Genomic DNA, 18681 nt, shown 5'->3' on the forward strand with positions numbered 1-18681 from the left:
AAACTATGCTCTGCAGAGCCTCCGTGTAAGAAGTTTAGGGTCTCCGTGAGCATATAAGAATTAATTAAATTAAAATATTATTATTCTTTAGTTATTGAGGAAAAACACTGATTCAATTACTTGAATTGAACAATTGCACATTTTTTTTTTCACCCATTTAGTTTAAAATCTGACTTACTTATAACTAGGGCTCGGAATTTGATGAATTTTAAATTTTTTTTTTTGGAACTTTTTAAATAATTCTCTCCTAGTCACAAATATGTTTCATTAGTATGTGAATTCGAATAACTAATTTTTATTTTGCATTTTTTTTTTTAATTTATTAATGATTTTTACTTTTTAAGTCATTTTTTGACATTTTTAGTCATTTTTACTGATTTCACACTAGTTCACTTTTTATCGTTTCTTGTCAACCATTATGCCAAAGACTTGTTCTATTTTATCTCGCCGATTACATTCGTGGTTGTCGTATTGTTATGAATAATTAAATACCCACATTTAATTATTTTTTCCTAATATTCGATTACTATCCGACTTTATCTCGTTGATTACAGTTGTCGTGTCGTTGTCATGTTATATGATAATAATGAATAATACCTATTATATCGTTGGTTAGTGCTCGTCTGCGCTTCCTGATCACTTTTCAGTGGACGTGGAGAGAAGTTTTTCCAAATATAAATATTTATAAACAGATAATCGTTGTTGATTTACTTTAGATAACATCAAATACGCTCTAATTGTACAATGCAATTATTTTGATTTTCGAGTAATTTGAAAGCTTTGATAAATTTATAAGACAAATTTTTTTATTTCATATTTTAAGTAATTTGTAAGTTTTGAAAAATGTATATAGAATGTCATCAAAAGTCTTCATTGATTTAACTATTTTGCCTTTGTTTTCAGTTATAAATTATCACCAAAAAATCCCAATGATTTTACTTCTGGTGTTAAGTATCACAAATGACTACACATTTTTTTTAATGTTCATTTTGAAATTTTTATATCAATGGCCTCGTACAATATTAGCTCTTTAATAAATTGTAAGTCCATGTTTGGTGCCAGAGCAGCAGCTGGAGCACAATATAACTTCAAGTATATGATGTCTACATGGTAAATATAGTATATCACGTTCTAGCCGTTGCTCTAATAATATACAAGTGACTTTTAGTCGACTCATAATGGATGCGGTTGTATCACAACATAAAACTTGTATATTTTCGGTTAAACCCCAATTTTCAAAAGCCTGATATACTGCTATTGCTTGATTTTGTCTAGTGCCAGATATAAGTTCTGGTACACCAAGCAGCTGCTCTTTGCCTTTAAATGATATTACTATTGGTATTCTTATAGGCGGTCAATCATTTTTTTTCCGGATAATGAGGGAAGAAGTTTACCATCCATAATCTCAACTGTAACATATTATCCGATTCCGATACAACTATTAGGTACAAAATATTATCTACTCGTAAACAATGTATTATTATCTTAAAATGTGTGTTCTTTATGAAACTATTGAGTTACGACAGTAACATTTTAGCTTGACACTTTCAATTTACACATTGTTTCAAAAATACAAATATTAAAAATGTATATAATTTTATAAACTCTAAATAATAACAAATGTACAAAAATAATAATATAATAATAAAAAATTGATTATTTTAAATAAATAAAATATTCAATATTACCTATATCATTTTTCATATGAAATAATAAATAATAAATAGTAATAGATTTATAAGATATTGTATAAACTGTATGATATTAAAACGTGTATTATTAATGAACCTCTTGAATTAACATGATAACATTTTAGATACATTCAATTTTTTTATGTTAATCCGACTGTTACAATAGAAAAGTCAATCCAATGAAGTTTATGCAAATTAACTTTTTTTAGGAAATCAAATTCTTTATCAATTGTACATAAGATATTTTGTTACATCATCGACCATTATTTTAATATATTTAAATGACTGTAAAAATCGTTTTTTTTTTAACGTTAATTTAAATCATTAAAATATTCGATATTTTATAATTTTTCTTGGGAAATAATAGATTTATGAGAAATTGTAGGAATATATTTTTTATATTTTTTATTAAAATATAAATATCTATAATATATGTTTTATACATTTTTAAGATAAATGCAATATTTTTTTGAATATAGTCAAAAAATGACAAAACAACCCTTTTTCACTAATATTCAACCTTCTTGAAGATGAGAGGGGTGAGTAATCATAACCAAATTTAACACGAATTACTTTCTTATAGTAATGAAAAAAATGAGGGGGTAAGAAATCAAAAATTCGTAAGTTCAAAAATAAGGACCACCCTAATATATATATATATATTACCTTTAACCAGTGGTGTTTTGGTAAATATATTTGTGGGCATACGTATTAAAAAAATATGGATATTAATACTAAAATAAATTGCTTCGCTCGACAATTGTTTTTTCTCGATACGTTCGTAAAAATGTAATAAATCTGTTGTAACTACATGTTTATAACTTGTATAAAAAGTCTATAAAAATGATTTATATAAATACTATAAATTTAACACCACAAGATATACATTTACAACGCGTTATAAATTGCATGATGCAGATTTAAGAACCATGGGCTGACATTCCATACTATTTTATTCAATGTTATTCATTACAATTAATACAATACATTAAACACAGCGTACACCGTAATCTTCAACAGCTAAATATTTCAACAATTTCATGGTTCATAACAATTTTTTCTAATAAACTATTAAATTATTAGTAGTTGTATTGTTTTCGAGTTAATTTAGAAGCGAGTACGCGTAAAATAATATTTTCACATTAGGTATACGCCGAAAATCAAAAATCTGTTGATATGTATACGTATCAATACACACCTGCTTTTAAAGATATTTTCTTTTTGTAAATTTCATAACTCATAACTCAATAAAGCAATCATATTTGTTGTTTGTATATCAACAATAAAATGCACATACCATGTAAAATATGTATTAATTGTCAACTTATAACTTTTGTATGGTGTATTACTACTAATGTTTTATCGGTGTTCACCAAAATTATTTTTGATGAAGCAGGTTAGGCCATACGGGTTCTACGCCGACAATATCCGATGTATTTTCAAAAAGCATATTTATAAATTATAATTTGTAATGCTTTTTTATATATTATAAGTTGTTAAATTCATTGCTGTTTTAAACATCCTTTTTATACACTTATATTTTATTTAGATTACCTAGTAATTTAAGTCAATTTTACAAAAATTACTATGTTTCAAATCTATTTTATTGATAGTTATAAATAATTTTCTATGGCAATTTCTTTTAAGTTTCAATCGTTAAACGTTTCTGTTATGTTATTCGATATTAATTTTAATCGTTTTTCTTTTCTGTTTCGTTATCTATTATCGGTTTCAATCGCTTTTTGAATAGTTTAACGTTATTCATAAAGTTATAAGTTATAACGTTATAAAAACGTTTTGGGGCCTTGGTATGGACACTAAGTATCGTTATAAAATGATCCACATTAAAAAAATTTAAGGGATCGATAATCATATGATCATCGATTCCTTAAATACTGATTCGGGGGGGGAAGGATTCGCCCTCTTCCCCCCCCTAAAATACGCCCCTGTGATGTACTAAATGATGGAAAAATAAATATTGATAAAATAATTAAATGGCTGACTGAACCTTATTGTGGAAGAGAAGCTACATATTTTAATTTTTTTAAAGCTTTGCAAATATTTATGGCTATTCCAGTTACAAGTTGTAATTGCGAAAGAACTTTTTCAAAACTCATCATTATTAAAACAAAACTACGCAATACAATGAAGCAAGAACGTTTGGATGGACTCTTGACAACGTTCTTCAAAGAAAAATTGGCTTATAATATCAACGGCGATGAGGTGATTGAAACATGTTTGATTTCAACTTGTCACACTTTAAGAGAAACAATCACAGAGAAGTTTCTGGACAGACTAATTTCGTTGCGTGGAGACCAAAGCTACCCATTTCGATCTTGCCACTTGACGCCGTGTGAATTTTTTCTATAGGGAAATACTAAGTCACGAGTTTACCAGAACAAAGTTCGAATTGTCTTGGGAGTTAAGCAAAATATTCGTCGTGTCCTCAACGAACTTGATGGGGCAATATGTGATCGAGTGATGCTAAATTTTATGGAAAGAATAGGGCTAGTAGGGAGGGTCATATGTACGATATTGTTTTTCATTGTTAAACCTTGAATTCCCCTGAAGAAAATGATATATTTGTTATATTTTTTTAAAAGAAATAAATTTAATTTAAAGCAGATTCAAATCCTGCGTTATTTTTGAGACAATTTGTATGAGCAATAAAATATATATATATTTTTTTTATACATATATTATTTTATATACATAGGTATATATTAAATGTTTAAAATTGTGTACAAAAACTGTGTACAATTAATATATTTCTTTTTTAGCTTAAAAAAAAAAAAGTGTGTTTGTTTTTATTATATAAATGATTACATATTTTATTCCTTCAATATTGGGTGATAACGAGTAGGTAAATTAATATATGAAACATTTTAATTATTTCTTCCTTCAAAGTTCAAGTATCTTAATCATTATTCGCTTAGCTCACCCTGCAACAATTGTTTACGCACGCCTATGATCAAAACCCAAAGAATTTTAGTTCATACTGCTATAGATCTAGTAAGTTGTCAAGCGTTATGTTCCTAATTTGAATACTTTAAGGGATTCTCATTTATTTATATTTTATGCGACACTTCTGGGTCATTAGATACACAATTTGTGAAGTAATAAATAACTGTATGATTATGCATAAATCGATGATTTTTTTCAAGAACCGAAACTAGAACAAAATTATAAATAATGATTATTAAATACTACAATAATAAAAAATTTAATTAAAATTAAAAATTAGTGAGTAGTTAATGTTCATAAATTAATATATAATCAGATAGCTTATATATATAAATAAATAGATAAAAGCTTAGCCTGGAGTATTATAATATTTGTAAAGTACGAGTAGTTTTGAATAAAAAAATTCATCATCAATAATCGTCAAAGTTGAGATTTTATATTTTCACATTCAGCCACAATTTTATTATTTATTAACTTTATTTATACATGATGATGAATTTTCAATTCGAAACTAATTGTACTTAAAAAATGTAATAATATTTTAGGCTCAGCTTTTATTTATTTATTTATTTATATATATATAAGTTATTTGTTTATTTATTCAAATATTAATGATTATCAGATTAATATAAAATGTTTAATGCAATTAGTTACCTACTAAATCTGATGGATACTAATCAATATTTCTCATATGTGTTCGTAGGTCACATAGATTCCCCAGATGATTATAATAAGATTAAATAATATAATATGAATTAATAAAACCTTTAATTTGGTTAATCAAATACGACTTAAAGTATATTTCATCAGTATCTTCGGTTGAATATCCATGAAAATTGTTAAACATTAAAAATATAAATTATTACATTTTTTCACCACAATCAAAGAATATTTATTTTCATATTTAAAAATATTAAACAATTTATACTGAGGATTAATGGAAAAAAAAGAAATTTATTAATTTCATAGTCTTCATAATTCCTCATTGAACGGATAGTCTTTCATGTGCTGTGCTCTGAAAAAAAATTGTAATTAGGTAACTGAAGAGTTATAAAAATATAATTTAATGCTCACGGCTCAATTTTAACATAACGTAGATTTTGATTCAATGATTCAAGTGAATCCATATCTTCCGTGCTGATTTCAAAATCCCAAACATTAAAATTTTCTTTTTGTCTTACTGGATGAGATGATTTTGGTATAACTAAAACACCTCTTTGAATCTAAATTTTTTATGACAATTACTAAATGTATAAAAAATATTTGTATTAAATAAGATTTTTACCTGAAATCTTATTAATATTTGAGCATTGGTTTTCTTGTATTTAGCAGCTAATTTTTTTACCATAGGATCATCTAATAGGATACCTTTTGTTGATTTTGTCCGTTTATATGGTCTATAAGGTGATCCCAAAGGTCCATAAGCTGTCAATAATATGCCATTGGTTTCACAGAATTCTTTAAGTTTATTTTGAGTGAGATATGGATGATTTTCTACCTAAAATAATTGAAATATAAAAAAAATTTGGGAATACATTCGATATCAATGAACTACAAATTATCTATAATTTTAATTAAGTAATACTTTAAATAACAAATGGCAATAATAGATATTATAAAACGATTTATTTTTGTCATATTAATTTATAAAATCTTCTTAATTTGTTACTTATAATTAGAGCGTGGATTTGTATGCACTTTAAAGTATAGAAATATGCAAAAAATATGCAGTCAAAATCATGAAAATATGTAAAAAAAATATGCAGTTAAAATTATGAAAATATGCAAAAAATATGCAAGAATTTTTTATTTATTTAAAATTTATAATTCAACTTAAAAAATTAATTACTTAAATACTTAATACAAAAAAATTTAAGGAATTTTCTGAACTTAATTTATTTTTAAAATTTTATTTATTATTAAAATAAATAATCATATGCATATCAAGTTTATCTTCTGTGAAGCTATGTCGTTAATCGGTTAACATATTTTTTAAGACTGACAACGAACCTTCGATGTCAACCTAAGTTATTGGGGCATATTTGAAGCAAGTGGTATGTCGATAATCGACTGACACAGCAAGAGCGATTAAGTTTACGTCGTTATCGATTATTTATTTTATAACTAAATATATATATATATAAATTATTATTTAGTGACTATGAAATTTATTTTTAATTTTTCTACTAGACAAAATATTATTTTATACATTTTTTTAAATAATTTTCACTTCAATATGCAATAAATTTTGAATTTTGCCAAAATATGCAATAACCTCTAATATGCAGAAATATGCAAAAAAAAATTTCATTATTAGATTCAAATTATGATGATTCGTGGAGATAACTGACAAAAATCCAAAAATATTGAAAGGAAAAAAATATGCGATTGCATAGAAAACTAAGTTTTACTAAGTTTATTTATATTAATTCTTAAATGAGACATTACCTGATTTACCACTGGTATAATAGTCGCAATTCCTAAAATATCTTTGACTTGTTTCATATTGAAATTTGAAATTCCTATTGATTTGGTAAGCCCTAACTGAACACATCGTTCCATAGCTTTCCATGTGTCTAAATAAGAATAAATACTCTCAATAAACCGATTTTGGCTATCCCTAGCAACTGGAGTTTCCTAAATTATTTAAATAAATTTAATTACAAATTCAATAATTTTTAAAAATATTACTTACAGTAGTCGACATTGGCCAATGGATAAGGTACAAATCTATATAATCCAAACATAAAAGTTTTAAACTATCCTTCAATGTATCTACCACTTCTTCAGGGTTATGTTTGTTGTTCCAAAGCTAAATGCATTGCAATTAAGGACAAATACAATATAATCAATAATCAATATATTAAATTTATTGATATCATTAATAAATTTATCATTAAATCATCAAATTATTAAGCATATGATAACTACATTTTTTACTATACAATTTTAATCCAAAACAGTTTATCAACTGTACATTGTATACTAAATTGTATAGAAAATCACAAATATTTTATTTCTTTATTATTTTTTCCACATTTGTTATTACTAAAATCAAATATTTTCATCTAGGTTTAAAACTATTTTTTTCAAAAAAAAAAAAAAATCTTTTTGTTACTGTACTACTAAAATCTAAAATAATAAATAATATGTCAACATCCAATGATTAATATACTTTACCAAGTTATTTATTAATATTTAATTTTATGAATAAGGAAAAACAATTTAGCTAAATTCCAAATAATAATTTCATGAGCGGTTGATAAAACGACAAAAATCACAAATGTCCACCACATTTTTAAATATTCGTAACAAATTCAATTTAAATACTTATTTTCTATAGACTTCACAATTGATTACAACATTTTTTTTTAAGATTTTCTTAATGACCAAAAAAAATATATTATTGAAAATTCATTTATATATATCCTTTATAAGCAGTAAAAAATTTAATTTTGACAAAAATAAATATTTTGACGAATTTTGGTAACACGATAATAGTTATTTAGTTATTAATTTATAAATATTAATAATAGTCACACAAAACGTTTACTGAGTACTTATATTATCATTATAAAGATATTTAATTTAAAAATATTTGAATGAATTGTATTAAATATTTAATATAATTTTTGCTATTTATAAACACTTAAAATTTTTTATTTTCCAAAGTTTTAGATGATTTATTTTGTTCAAAAATTAGGACATTAAAAGTTTAAATTATCTTATTAAGACATTTTATTTCACTGCCATATCAATATCTTTAGAAATTAAGATTATTTAAACGACCTCTTTAACTGAGACTTGATACTAACAAGTAATTCATAATATATACTACTTATATATAGGTACTCGTATAAATCAGAAATGTAGGATGAATATAATGTCGGGAAAGAATAGTTTAGAGGGATTAATTTAGGAAAAATTAAATTGAAATGATGAAAAAATGAAGGTATTATCTACTAAAAAAGTAATACTGTTTTTGTATAACATACCTTATCTGTGATGAATATTTCTTCTCTTTTTATAACTCCTTCCTTGATTTTTTCATTTATAGCCATACCTACAAACTTTTCATTATTGTAGTAAGCAGCACAATCAAAATGACGATATCCTATATTAATTGCACTTTTAATGGCTTCATACATTTCAGTCTGATCAGTTCCTTGTATATCAGGAGTGGTCTTATAAAAAAAAAAAAAGTCATATTATTAAGTATTGAAGTATTTTTGAATATTATTTAGAGATCAGGCTCTAAACTGAAAAATAGAATAACTATAGGACTGTATATTACATTTAAATTTCTACTCATATCCGTTAATAACTTAAAAAAAATTTCACTGTAAAAAGTTAAGAATTATAGCTACGGCACAAATGGTATTTAATTAAATGTCTAAGTTTTTAAAAATTAAAATGTAGGCCCCCTGAATCCGTATTTAAGGAATCGATCATCATATATGTGATATACACATTTCAAATTTTTTTAATGTGGATCATTTTATAACAAAATCATATTACGCGTGACTATAAATACTGAATTGGGCTTTTTGTCAGGACTATACTTAGTGAAAAATTAAATAAAATAGGCATAACTTTCAAAACACAAACAGATGCAGTGGTGTATTGGAGAGTAAACAGGGGTATACGGCGTATACACTTACGCTATTTTTATCCATAGCGTATACCATATGAGAAATTGATGATACACGCAGTGCTCAAAGTGGGGGGGGGATACGGAGGGATAGCATCCCTCTACTATTTTGTATTTACAGTTTTCATTCCTCTACTTGTTTTGTCTAGAATAACGCATTTCTCCTAAGATTTGTATTTTAAAATGATATACTTATCATTTTTATATTTATATATGACATTTTTTTTTTTCCGTGAAAATAATTGTTTTTAACATTCAGGCCCAGGCGCTCAGCTTATCGTGTTGTTTGGTATAAGCCGTTTCGCAACTCGTATTATACCCGTATTTAGAGCCACGGACTAAAATAATATACTTTATGTGAACTATAAAAAAATAAAAAAATATTATAGGTACACAAGGTGTGTGAAGAATTTTATGATGATATCAGGAAATTTGAATTGTAAGGCATTCCTCCACTTATCTTGAGCCATTTCAACCACTGGATACGCTAGTATACGGCCGTATATAGCATATAACTCGTAATTTGACAAATAACTACATAATACCTTGACTAACCTAACTTGCTGTTATATTTATGACGTGCGGTATCGTATAGATTAATATTATATTTCTTTTTTATTTAACGAAAAATTCAAATTTATTATCATTTAACAACAAGTTTCTGTTATCAAACAGTCATAATTAAGGATGTATAGTTCATGAGTGAGTTTTTTTGGTTCCTATCATATGATAGTTACTACACGAAATAAGACGTATACCTAAAATTTATTTTAGCAATACATCACTGGACAGGGGTTAAAAAAGAACTACACAAAAGTCGATTCTAAGTGGGTAGTGGACTTCTAAGTGGACGCCCCCGAGTTACTGTCACTTTATTTTTCTGGGCCACTTTATAATTTCATAATGTAAAATCGAAAAAATGTACCTGTTTTTATTCCAAAACGATCGCATCCACAAATATTAACGTTCGAAAATCAGCCCATAAAATACCAGAACGTTTACAGAAAATTAAATCACGAGAAAAATGTCTTATAAAGAACTCGAAAAAAATGTAAAAACCGAAAAAAATTACACCTAATTTAAACAAAAACTGTCCATTCATATTAATCATTGGATAGATGGTTTATGATTCTCATAATACTCAAGTATGTACAAATAAATAATTTAATTATATAATTAAATAATTGATAAATTATATATTAAACGTAATAATTACCCTACAGTTATCAAGTTCCTATAGGTTTTTTTTCTCGATCTTATATCATCGTTGGTCGACTTCAATGATTAAAGTTAATCGTTTTTTATCATTAAAAAATAAATATTAATTATTCAGTTAAATAATTATTAATTTTAATGAATAAATATTCGAATATTCGTTTGACTATTTGGTTATACAATAGATTAGTTCAATAGCTATATTAAGTACCATATTTTATAAAGTCCACAATTCGAATATTTATTGAGAGTAACCTGTGTCAAATGACTCAATCCTGTATTTTAGCAATAATTGTATTATACCCATACCATAAACGTGTGATAATATTTCATGAAAAACATAATACTTCGGCTGGACAAGTATGACTATTTGTAATGGTATAAAAACTTAAGGATTCTAGAAATGAGTTCTGAAAAACGCATACAGGATATTTTCAAACATAATTTATATTTTTTTTTTTAAACAGCAATATATATTTTTAGAATTGAATTGATCTATTCTTTTAAAAGCCATTTAGACCTTTAAGCTTTGATTCTAAACCTAAAATCGACAGAAAACCATTTGAAATCGGTATAAAGAAACTAGGCACAACCGGAGGGGGGGCCAGGCGGTGGAAATGCACCACCTGGGAATTTAATAATTTTAATTTTTTTAATAAATAATAAAATACAAAAATGCATTCTTTGTTATTTATAATTTATGTCCATGAATATACTTAATATAGTAATTATTAAATACCTATTCTGAGAAACCATCGTCTGTCTTACCTCAGTACTGAGTACAGCCACGTCTATCCACGCGTCTATTAATACATTAATTTTGGTCACCACTAATATTATTATTAATTTGTTATCTATGTCAGTAGTTTTCAACCTTTTTTTTGTTCACGGCACCCATTATGCATCACAAGTTTTTGCGGCACACTCATTCACTTGAAAACAAAAAATACTTTGGCTACACGCTAAGATATCCAGTTGGGTTAGAACGGAACAGTTTATCTATATATGTATCGTCTTATCTACAAAATTAATTGATATTTAGCTGTCATAGTTTCATCAATTGGTATTTTCAAATATCAGACATTTTCCACGGCATACCTAGTCGATCTCGCGACACAGTAGTGTGCCGCACCACACCGGTTGAGAACCACTGATCTATGTTACATTATTATTTATTATAGGTATATTCGAGCAACTTATTGTAATAATATATTAGTGTATTCTGTATACTATATATAAGTAAAATATTAAAATGATATAATTATTATTGTACATTTGGGTTTTTAATTTTACTCATTTTGACATCACATTATCACATTTAAATAATCGTGATATGTAATATTGTGGATTGTGGAATTATTTTATAATTAGGAGTTACAACTTTCGAAACCGAACATTACTAGAAAATATGTCTTATAAATGAAATTTAATAAAATATTACAAATTTCTTCGACAAAAAAACAAAGACGCAAGAACAAGATAGAAACGTAAATTTTCTAGATAAATTTATAAAGGCAATAGACAATATATTATATCTAGAAACAGAATGGGAAATTAATAGTTAAGTAGTCTAGGTCTGATTAATATCCATTGACAAACGGTACGAAAATAAGGAATTTTTTGAACAATAATTAGAAGGCATTATTGAAAAGTGGATTGAGTTCTAGGCGGTTGGCATTGTTTTTTAATGATTAATAATGTATTAATGTAATAAAGAATATACATTTTTACTAGAACTAATAAATAAAATTATTTATGTTTTAAATTTATTTAGTTATACTCATCATTGATGGTCAAGGGCGTATTTGAGTGGCGGCCATTGGGGGGGAGGGGCGAAACTAATTTTTCTTCAATACAAACTTGAAAATAATTTACAGTTCATTACCTACAACTCATGTTTCTGTTATAATGATAATTAGGGCAGAGGACTTGTAGCTCTAAGAATTCACCAAATATGCACTTAAATATACAAAATATGCATTAAAAATATGCATTTTAAAATTAATTTTTTTGAACATAAAAAAAATTTTTCTGTAGGTACTTATTATAATGAATAAATTTTATTTACAACTTTATTTAACAACTTATAAGTTACGATAAATTAATTATGTTTATTTTATGGGTTTTCTTATCTGGATACTTACTTTAGGAATTTTTTATAATAAATAGTAAATAGAACGTGTTTGGACTGTCAACAGTTGAGAAACAGCGATAACTAAAATATGAATATGTCCGATGTCGGCGACAAGCGTCCCCAAAGCCCGTATCAATATTTTGTGCGTTGAACAATATTATCTCATCTGTCTATAAATAAAATTAATAACCCGACAACAATATAATCGACTACTCTCGAGACGTGTTTTTAGAAAAACCATGATGGGTCTGAGAGAAGTCAAAAACCATATTAATATTATGATCAAAATTTAAAATAATTTTAAATTCAACGTTATTTTGTTTGTATAAATAAATAAAAACGTCGAGGAAATAATATTGATAAAATGATAAATTATTTAAAATATGCATCTAAAAGTATAAAATGGAAGAAATATACATTAAAAACCAAAAAAACGCAAAATATGCATTTATATGCACAATAAAATTTCAAAATTAAATTTGCGGAAGCATGAAACGTATTTGTTTCGCACTCAGCTGTTTTGTGACTGTGCAAAAAAAATATTCAAATGCTACAAGTCCTCTCCTCTAATGATAACATATTATAATGATGGACTAGTAATTTATATTCTTAATTATTTATACAATACATTTTTTAAATAAATCAATGTATTATATTAAAAAAAATACGAGCCATGGGCCCCCCCTCAAATACACTCTTGTTGATGATAAACAAGATATATCAATTAATGAGTGTTAGGGGGGTAATATTGACACTAAAAGTATTTTGCACCAAGTGAGCTACATCTCTTCGGGTGTGCCTGGAAGAAACCATGGTTTTTGGTAGACAACTATGGAAAGAAGCGTTTTGTTTTTCAAAATATAAAGTTTATTTATATCTTGTATTTTTTTCATGTTTTTGATTACTTAGTAATTTTCCTATATAAATTCATAACAATTTATCACTTGACTGTAGTAAGGCAAATCAGATTTAATTTTTAAATTATTTTAGATTCATCAAATTGCGAAATGTTTCACTTTATTTTCATTAGTAAATATGAATAAATATGTTTACACAACAATTTCTCGATTTTAAATTCTGATTGAAATTAGAAATGTATTTAATACGTGATATTCTTATGTATTAAATACGTTAAAATAATAATAATAATAGTTGTAACATTACTGATGTAAGAATTAATCAATTTATCTTATGGATTATTCGAAATCATCCTCGTAATAATTCGAATCAATATTTTTTTCTTAAACATTACGCAATTCGATGTCAACATAATAGAATAATAACAAAGTGTGTTCTAAGACATGAAGAAAGCCTAGCTTTTCGCATGAAAAAATTATCTTTATAAAACTGCTTAAAAACATGTATACAAAATTAAACGTTTTAACGTAAATTACCGACTTCCATAATATTTAACAAGAACTCTGCTATCGTGGAAACTACTCGTAAAATAACCATCACCAGATCACTAGTCCTTATGAGTTTGTAATTATAGAGAAACCTGTTATTCGACATTCATTGTCTGCGCCCCAAATGAAAACTCTTTTAAAAATAATTTTAACACTACTCAATGGCAGTAGGAATGCTAAAATAATTACGAGTGTACAAAAAATATTCAATTATTATCTTTATTTAACTTTGGTTCAAAATCGAACAAACAATTTAGCCATTCTTGCTATGGAGTATGAAGCAACACTCCTTGATATGAACGATCTTTTCAACAATTTTTCAAAAGCTTAAATTCGCAAAAGTTTTCAACTATAATTTTTTCATTTTATTTTATATTACCTACTATTATTTCATAATAAATTTAATTTAATTGAAAATGAATATTGGTTGGTTATTATTTATCACGATTGTAGTGATCGATTTTGAAAATGGGGGATAAGTATATTAATATACTCGTACAATGTAAAAATGTAAAATGTATCAATAATTATTGATACATTTTGTATGAGACCCCTATTATTGATTCACCAAGTTTATTTGAACCTTTAAATCCGTCACTGCTGGCAATGGTACATAAAATCCTGTGAAAGTTCCTTTTCAAAATTAAGTATAGTGAAGACAAAGTTACGGTCTTCGATGAATCAATAATGACTAAATGCGTTATTATATATATATTTTTTTTAACAAAAGACAACTAATTCAATTAATTATAATGAAGTAATGGAATAATTGAAGAGTTTAATAGCAGAAGAACGATTAATACATTAAATAATTGTAATATTAATTCACATAATGTTTGTACTAATTGTACTGTATATCAGTTTTAATAACAAATTTTATTTAGAACTTACCTATGTTTTATATGTATATTTAACTGATTTTTTTAAGGGAAGATTTTGTATAGAGATGGGTGGTCAAAAAAAATAAATGCCACATCTGAAACAGAAGTTTGTGCATGTCTATGTCTAACATGCAATGTGATATGTATAATATCTAACCTGCCACGTTCCCAGACCCAAAATCGGGTATTGTTGGCCGTTGTTAAACTTGACCATTTTCACCAACTGTGACGACGGCGACATCTCTAACAAAAATATCAAAATAAATCAAACGTGAAAATAAAATATAATGTAATACGGTGTTTTATTTAATGAATAAATTTTATCGTCGACAGTACTATAACTAAAAAATATATTAAATTTTATATTCAGATTAAATGGTAAATTTAATTAAATTAGGTTAAATTTATAAAATTAGATCAAATTCAATCAATTCGGTAGGTACACCTATTCATCGAACATTCGATACACGATTAAGCGAGTAACGACATCTGTCTGGATGTTGTAACCATAACTTTGAAAGACTGAAGGATTCATTGACCTTGAAATCAACTGTTTTATTTATATCACTATATTCCTTTTACGAAAATGATATGGTAATTAAAATTAAGAAAACTAGACAGATAAATCAATCAATTATTTTAAACTAACGACTTTTAACGAATATTAATTATTTTAATAATATATATGTATATTAATATAAAAAAAATATTTCATGACTATTGTATTTTAACGCAATTGAATTTAGAAGCGTATAGAAAATCGTATCTTCGAGATAATATGTGTATTTACGTGCTGATCTTCAGTGTCTATTCTATTGTTTATTAATCCTAATTCGAGGTTGCTTACAGATAATTAATCTAATCTAACCCGTGCATCATATCAGTGATCATCAACCTCTTAAACCTCTTGGACCACTATATTTATTTATTTTTATTTATTTATTGTAAACTCAGCGGACCAATGTCCTTTAACATAAAGTCATACAATATATATAACAGACTACAAAGTAATTATATAAAAACAGAACAGTACAAAGCAAAAATACTTATATATATTAATAACTAAATTCTACGTACAACTATCAAGTTAATATTTATAGTGTTTATAATTCATGATCTTAGATTTTTATTCGGAGATTTTGAATTAACAGCTTTTTATAAAAGCGATTTCGCTGATAAGTCTTCTGTCAAATAAAAAAATACATTAGTAAAATAATAATAATGGTTTTTTTTTCTTTTTTTACTTCGTTTTTGATTACTACAATATTATATAATATTGATGCTGACTAACATATCTCTATTCTCGTTTAAGAAACTAAAGGTTAATAAAATTTCAAATAATGTTTAAAATTGTTCGCATCAATCAACATTTTCTCGTGCAGACCCACGTACCACCGGTTGGCGATCGCTGCATTATATTAACATCAACAATCACTTAGTGTAATTAATATTTCAGTAATCCTTGATGGTTGGAACATCTACACGTACACACCAAACCACAATAAGTATATTGCGACTAACTAGTAACTGGTTACTAATAACTAATAATTAGTTATTATGTTTACAGTTGCGACCATAAGTGCCGCCAGGAATTTCGTCAGGAGAGTGCATCATACACTGATATTATATGCTGATTTCTAAATAATGCATAAATTATTTAAGTTAAATACATACCTAGGTTTATTTTTTCAAATTGTAAAACAATACAAAATTATTTTCATTTTTTTTTGACGGCTACAAAGTAATATGCGGGCTACTAAAAAATGCGATAATCATAATATATTTATTCTACATTTTTAAATTTTATTCTTTTTTTTTATCCCGGGGGGTGCAAGTGCGCCCCCTTACGCCCCTTTCGCGGCGCCCATGTTTTGTGACCTAACTCCGACTTGTTGACCGCAATATTTCGGGCACATGTTAATTCCCTTAAAATATTGTAAATTCCCCTAAAAACATTTTACTGCCGTATTAAACTAATGTAAACTCCCCTAAAAACATTTTGCTACCGTAATACATTAATGTAAACTCCCCTAATAAAATTAGAACCATTTAGAGTAACCCAGAAGACACCACGTAGAGGCGGTTCTAGTTATCCTCCAAAAATATTCGTATTTTTAATTGCATATATATTTCTTTATTCATATTTTATAATTAGAAAAATATCATACAAATAACCATTATGAGTTAACATTTTACGGTCCCTTATACTTTTTATTGATTTTATTTTGGCTATGAATTACTGGTATTAAATTAAATTATGTACTTCTTAATGATTGATAATTGAAAAGGTCAGTACAAAAACTATGCTAGTCCATATTTGAAGCAATATAGCAATTTTTCCACCTACAGTTTAGGCAGAAGCATCTTCCGAATCAACAAAATCCACAAATGCTTGTGAATCATTCCATGCTCATTTTAAATCAAACTTTAACCATAGCCAACCAAATATTTTTAAGTTTATTGATACACTAAAAAATATTCAATCAGAACTTTACATAAGATTACAAAGTATACACAAACCAAATAATTGTAATAATAATAAGTTAAAAAAACGTCAAAAATAATTAAACTAGCTAATAGAAAATTATAAAGAACAAAAAATTACTACATTTCATTATATAAAAACTGTTTCACATTATTACTCCATCAAAAAATAATCATCATAATAAAATCAACTTTAATAATTTTAATAGTATAACGATGAAAATTAATTTTTCTAATTATAAAATATGAATAAAGAAATATATATGCAGTTAAAAATACAAATATTTTTGGAGGATAACTAGAACCGCCTCCACGTGGTGTCCTCTGGGTTACGCTAAATGGTTCTAATTTTTTTAGGGGAGTTTACGTAAGTGTAATACGGTAGTAAAATGTTTTTAGGGGAGTTTACGTTAATGTATTACGGTAGCAAAATGTTTTTAGGGGAGTTTACATTTGCCCGATATTTCATGCTAAGATGTTTAATTTGCAAGATGGATATGAATATAATTTTTTATGACTTTCAGTCATTAAAAAATAACCAAAAATTAATTTTTCCTAAATGTATTGAATGCATAAGATGTGTGTATTGTAAATACTACCTTATATTTTCTATAAAGCACTAAAAATGTTTCAGAAAAATGTGCACCGATTTTATTACAGTAGAATTTATCAGAAGTTTGTATTGAACAGTGCAATATAATTACAACGATGTTGGCACTTTCATAAGAATTGAAATATTATTAAAATAAAAAATAAACAAAAATTCCTGTGGTTTTCTTATTGCAAACGCTTTTAAACTAAAAAACAGTGAACAAATTTATAATCATCAAAACAAACGCATTTAAAACTATGGTCCGCAGATATGTCTGGACAGATGTGTTTAATACTAGGAAATTGCATACTAATGGGTACAAAATACACGATAAAAACGATAGTTAGTATCAAAATTAGACTGTCATTATATACCGTTTAAAATTGTTTGCACGAAAAACTTTATAGGAAGGTTTTGAAATGCGACTGAAATCATGTTCAGTAAGGGAAAGGACGACACTTTCTTACTGGACCGAGATCATGGTGATAATAACGATGAATCGCATTTTGTACGTGTATATTATTCACTGTATAATAAATACATGAATATATATCATTTTCGAAACCTCGACGACCACGACTATAGTCCAAGCGATCGGAGTTTAAACCTATAACCTTTCGCCTGCTTCACGCAAATGATAAATAAAACGTTTTAATAAATGGT

At 26.3% G+C, this 18681-nt stretch overlaps 1 protein-coding gene across 3 annotated transcripts; it reads right to left on the reverse strand.

The window, feature by feature from the left end:
* Positions 1–5406: 5406 nt before the first annotated feature.
* On the reverse strand, positions 5407–15258 carry LOC112688024 (aldose reductase-like). 3 transcript variants are annotated; one of them, XM_025561032.1, is made up of 7 exons: positions 15100–15258; positions 8651–8839; positions 7351–7467; positions 7104–7292; positions 5941–6153; positions 5730–5878; positions 5407–5670 (listed from the first exon to the last, which is right to left on the reverse strand). In XM_025561032.1, the coding sequence occupies exons 1-7, from the start codon at positions 15181–15183 to the stop codon at positions 5628–5630; spliced, it is 984 nt and encodes a 327-aa protein (XP_025416817.1). In that variant the 5' UTR covers positions 15184–15258; the 3' UTR covers positions 5407–5627. The 3 variants fall into 3 exon arrangements, with proteins under 3 accessions (XP_025416817.1, XP_025416819.1, XP_025416818.1); XM_025561034.1 differs by lacking the exon at positions 15100–15258 and adding an exon at positions 14953–15037; XM_025561033.1 differs by lacking the exon at positions 15100–15258 and adding an exon at positions 10232–10441.
* Between the last annotated feature and the right edge of the window lie 3423 nt (positions 15259–18681).

The sequence above is a fragment of the Sipha flava genome, unplaced genomic scaffold, assembly GCF_003268045.1.
Source record: "Sipha flava isolate LNK unplaced genomic scaffold, YSA_version1 36_pilon_pilon, whole genome shotgun sequence".
Classification (NCBI taxonomy): Eukaryota; Metazoa; Arthropoda; class Insecta; order Hemiptera; family Aphididae; genus Sipha; species Sipha flava.

Coding starts and splice junctions, on each gene's coding strand:
- LOC112688024 (XM_025561032.1), bottom strand. CDS start 15,183: ATGTCGCCGTCGTCACAGTTGGTGAAAATGGTCAAGTTTAACAACGGC. Junction 7,293..7,350: donor ATTGGCCAATGTCGACTACT/GTAAGTAATATT, acceptor TAAATAATTTAG/GAAACTCCAGTTGCTAGGGA. Junction 6,154..7,103: donor TTATACCAGTGGTAAATCAG/GTAATGTCTCAT, acceptor CAATTATTTTAG/GTAGAAAATCATCCATATCT.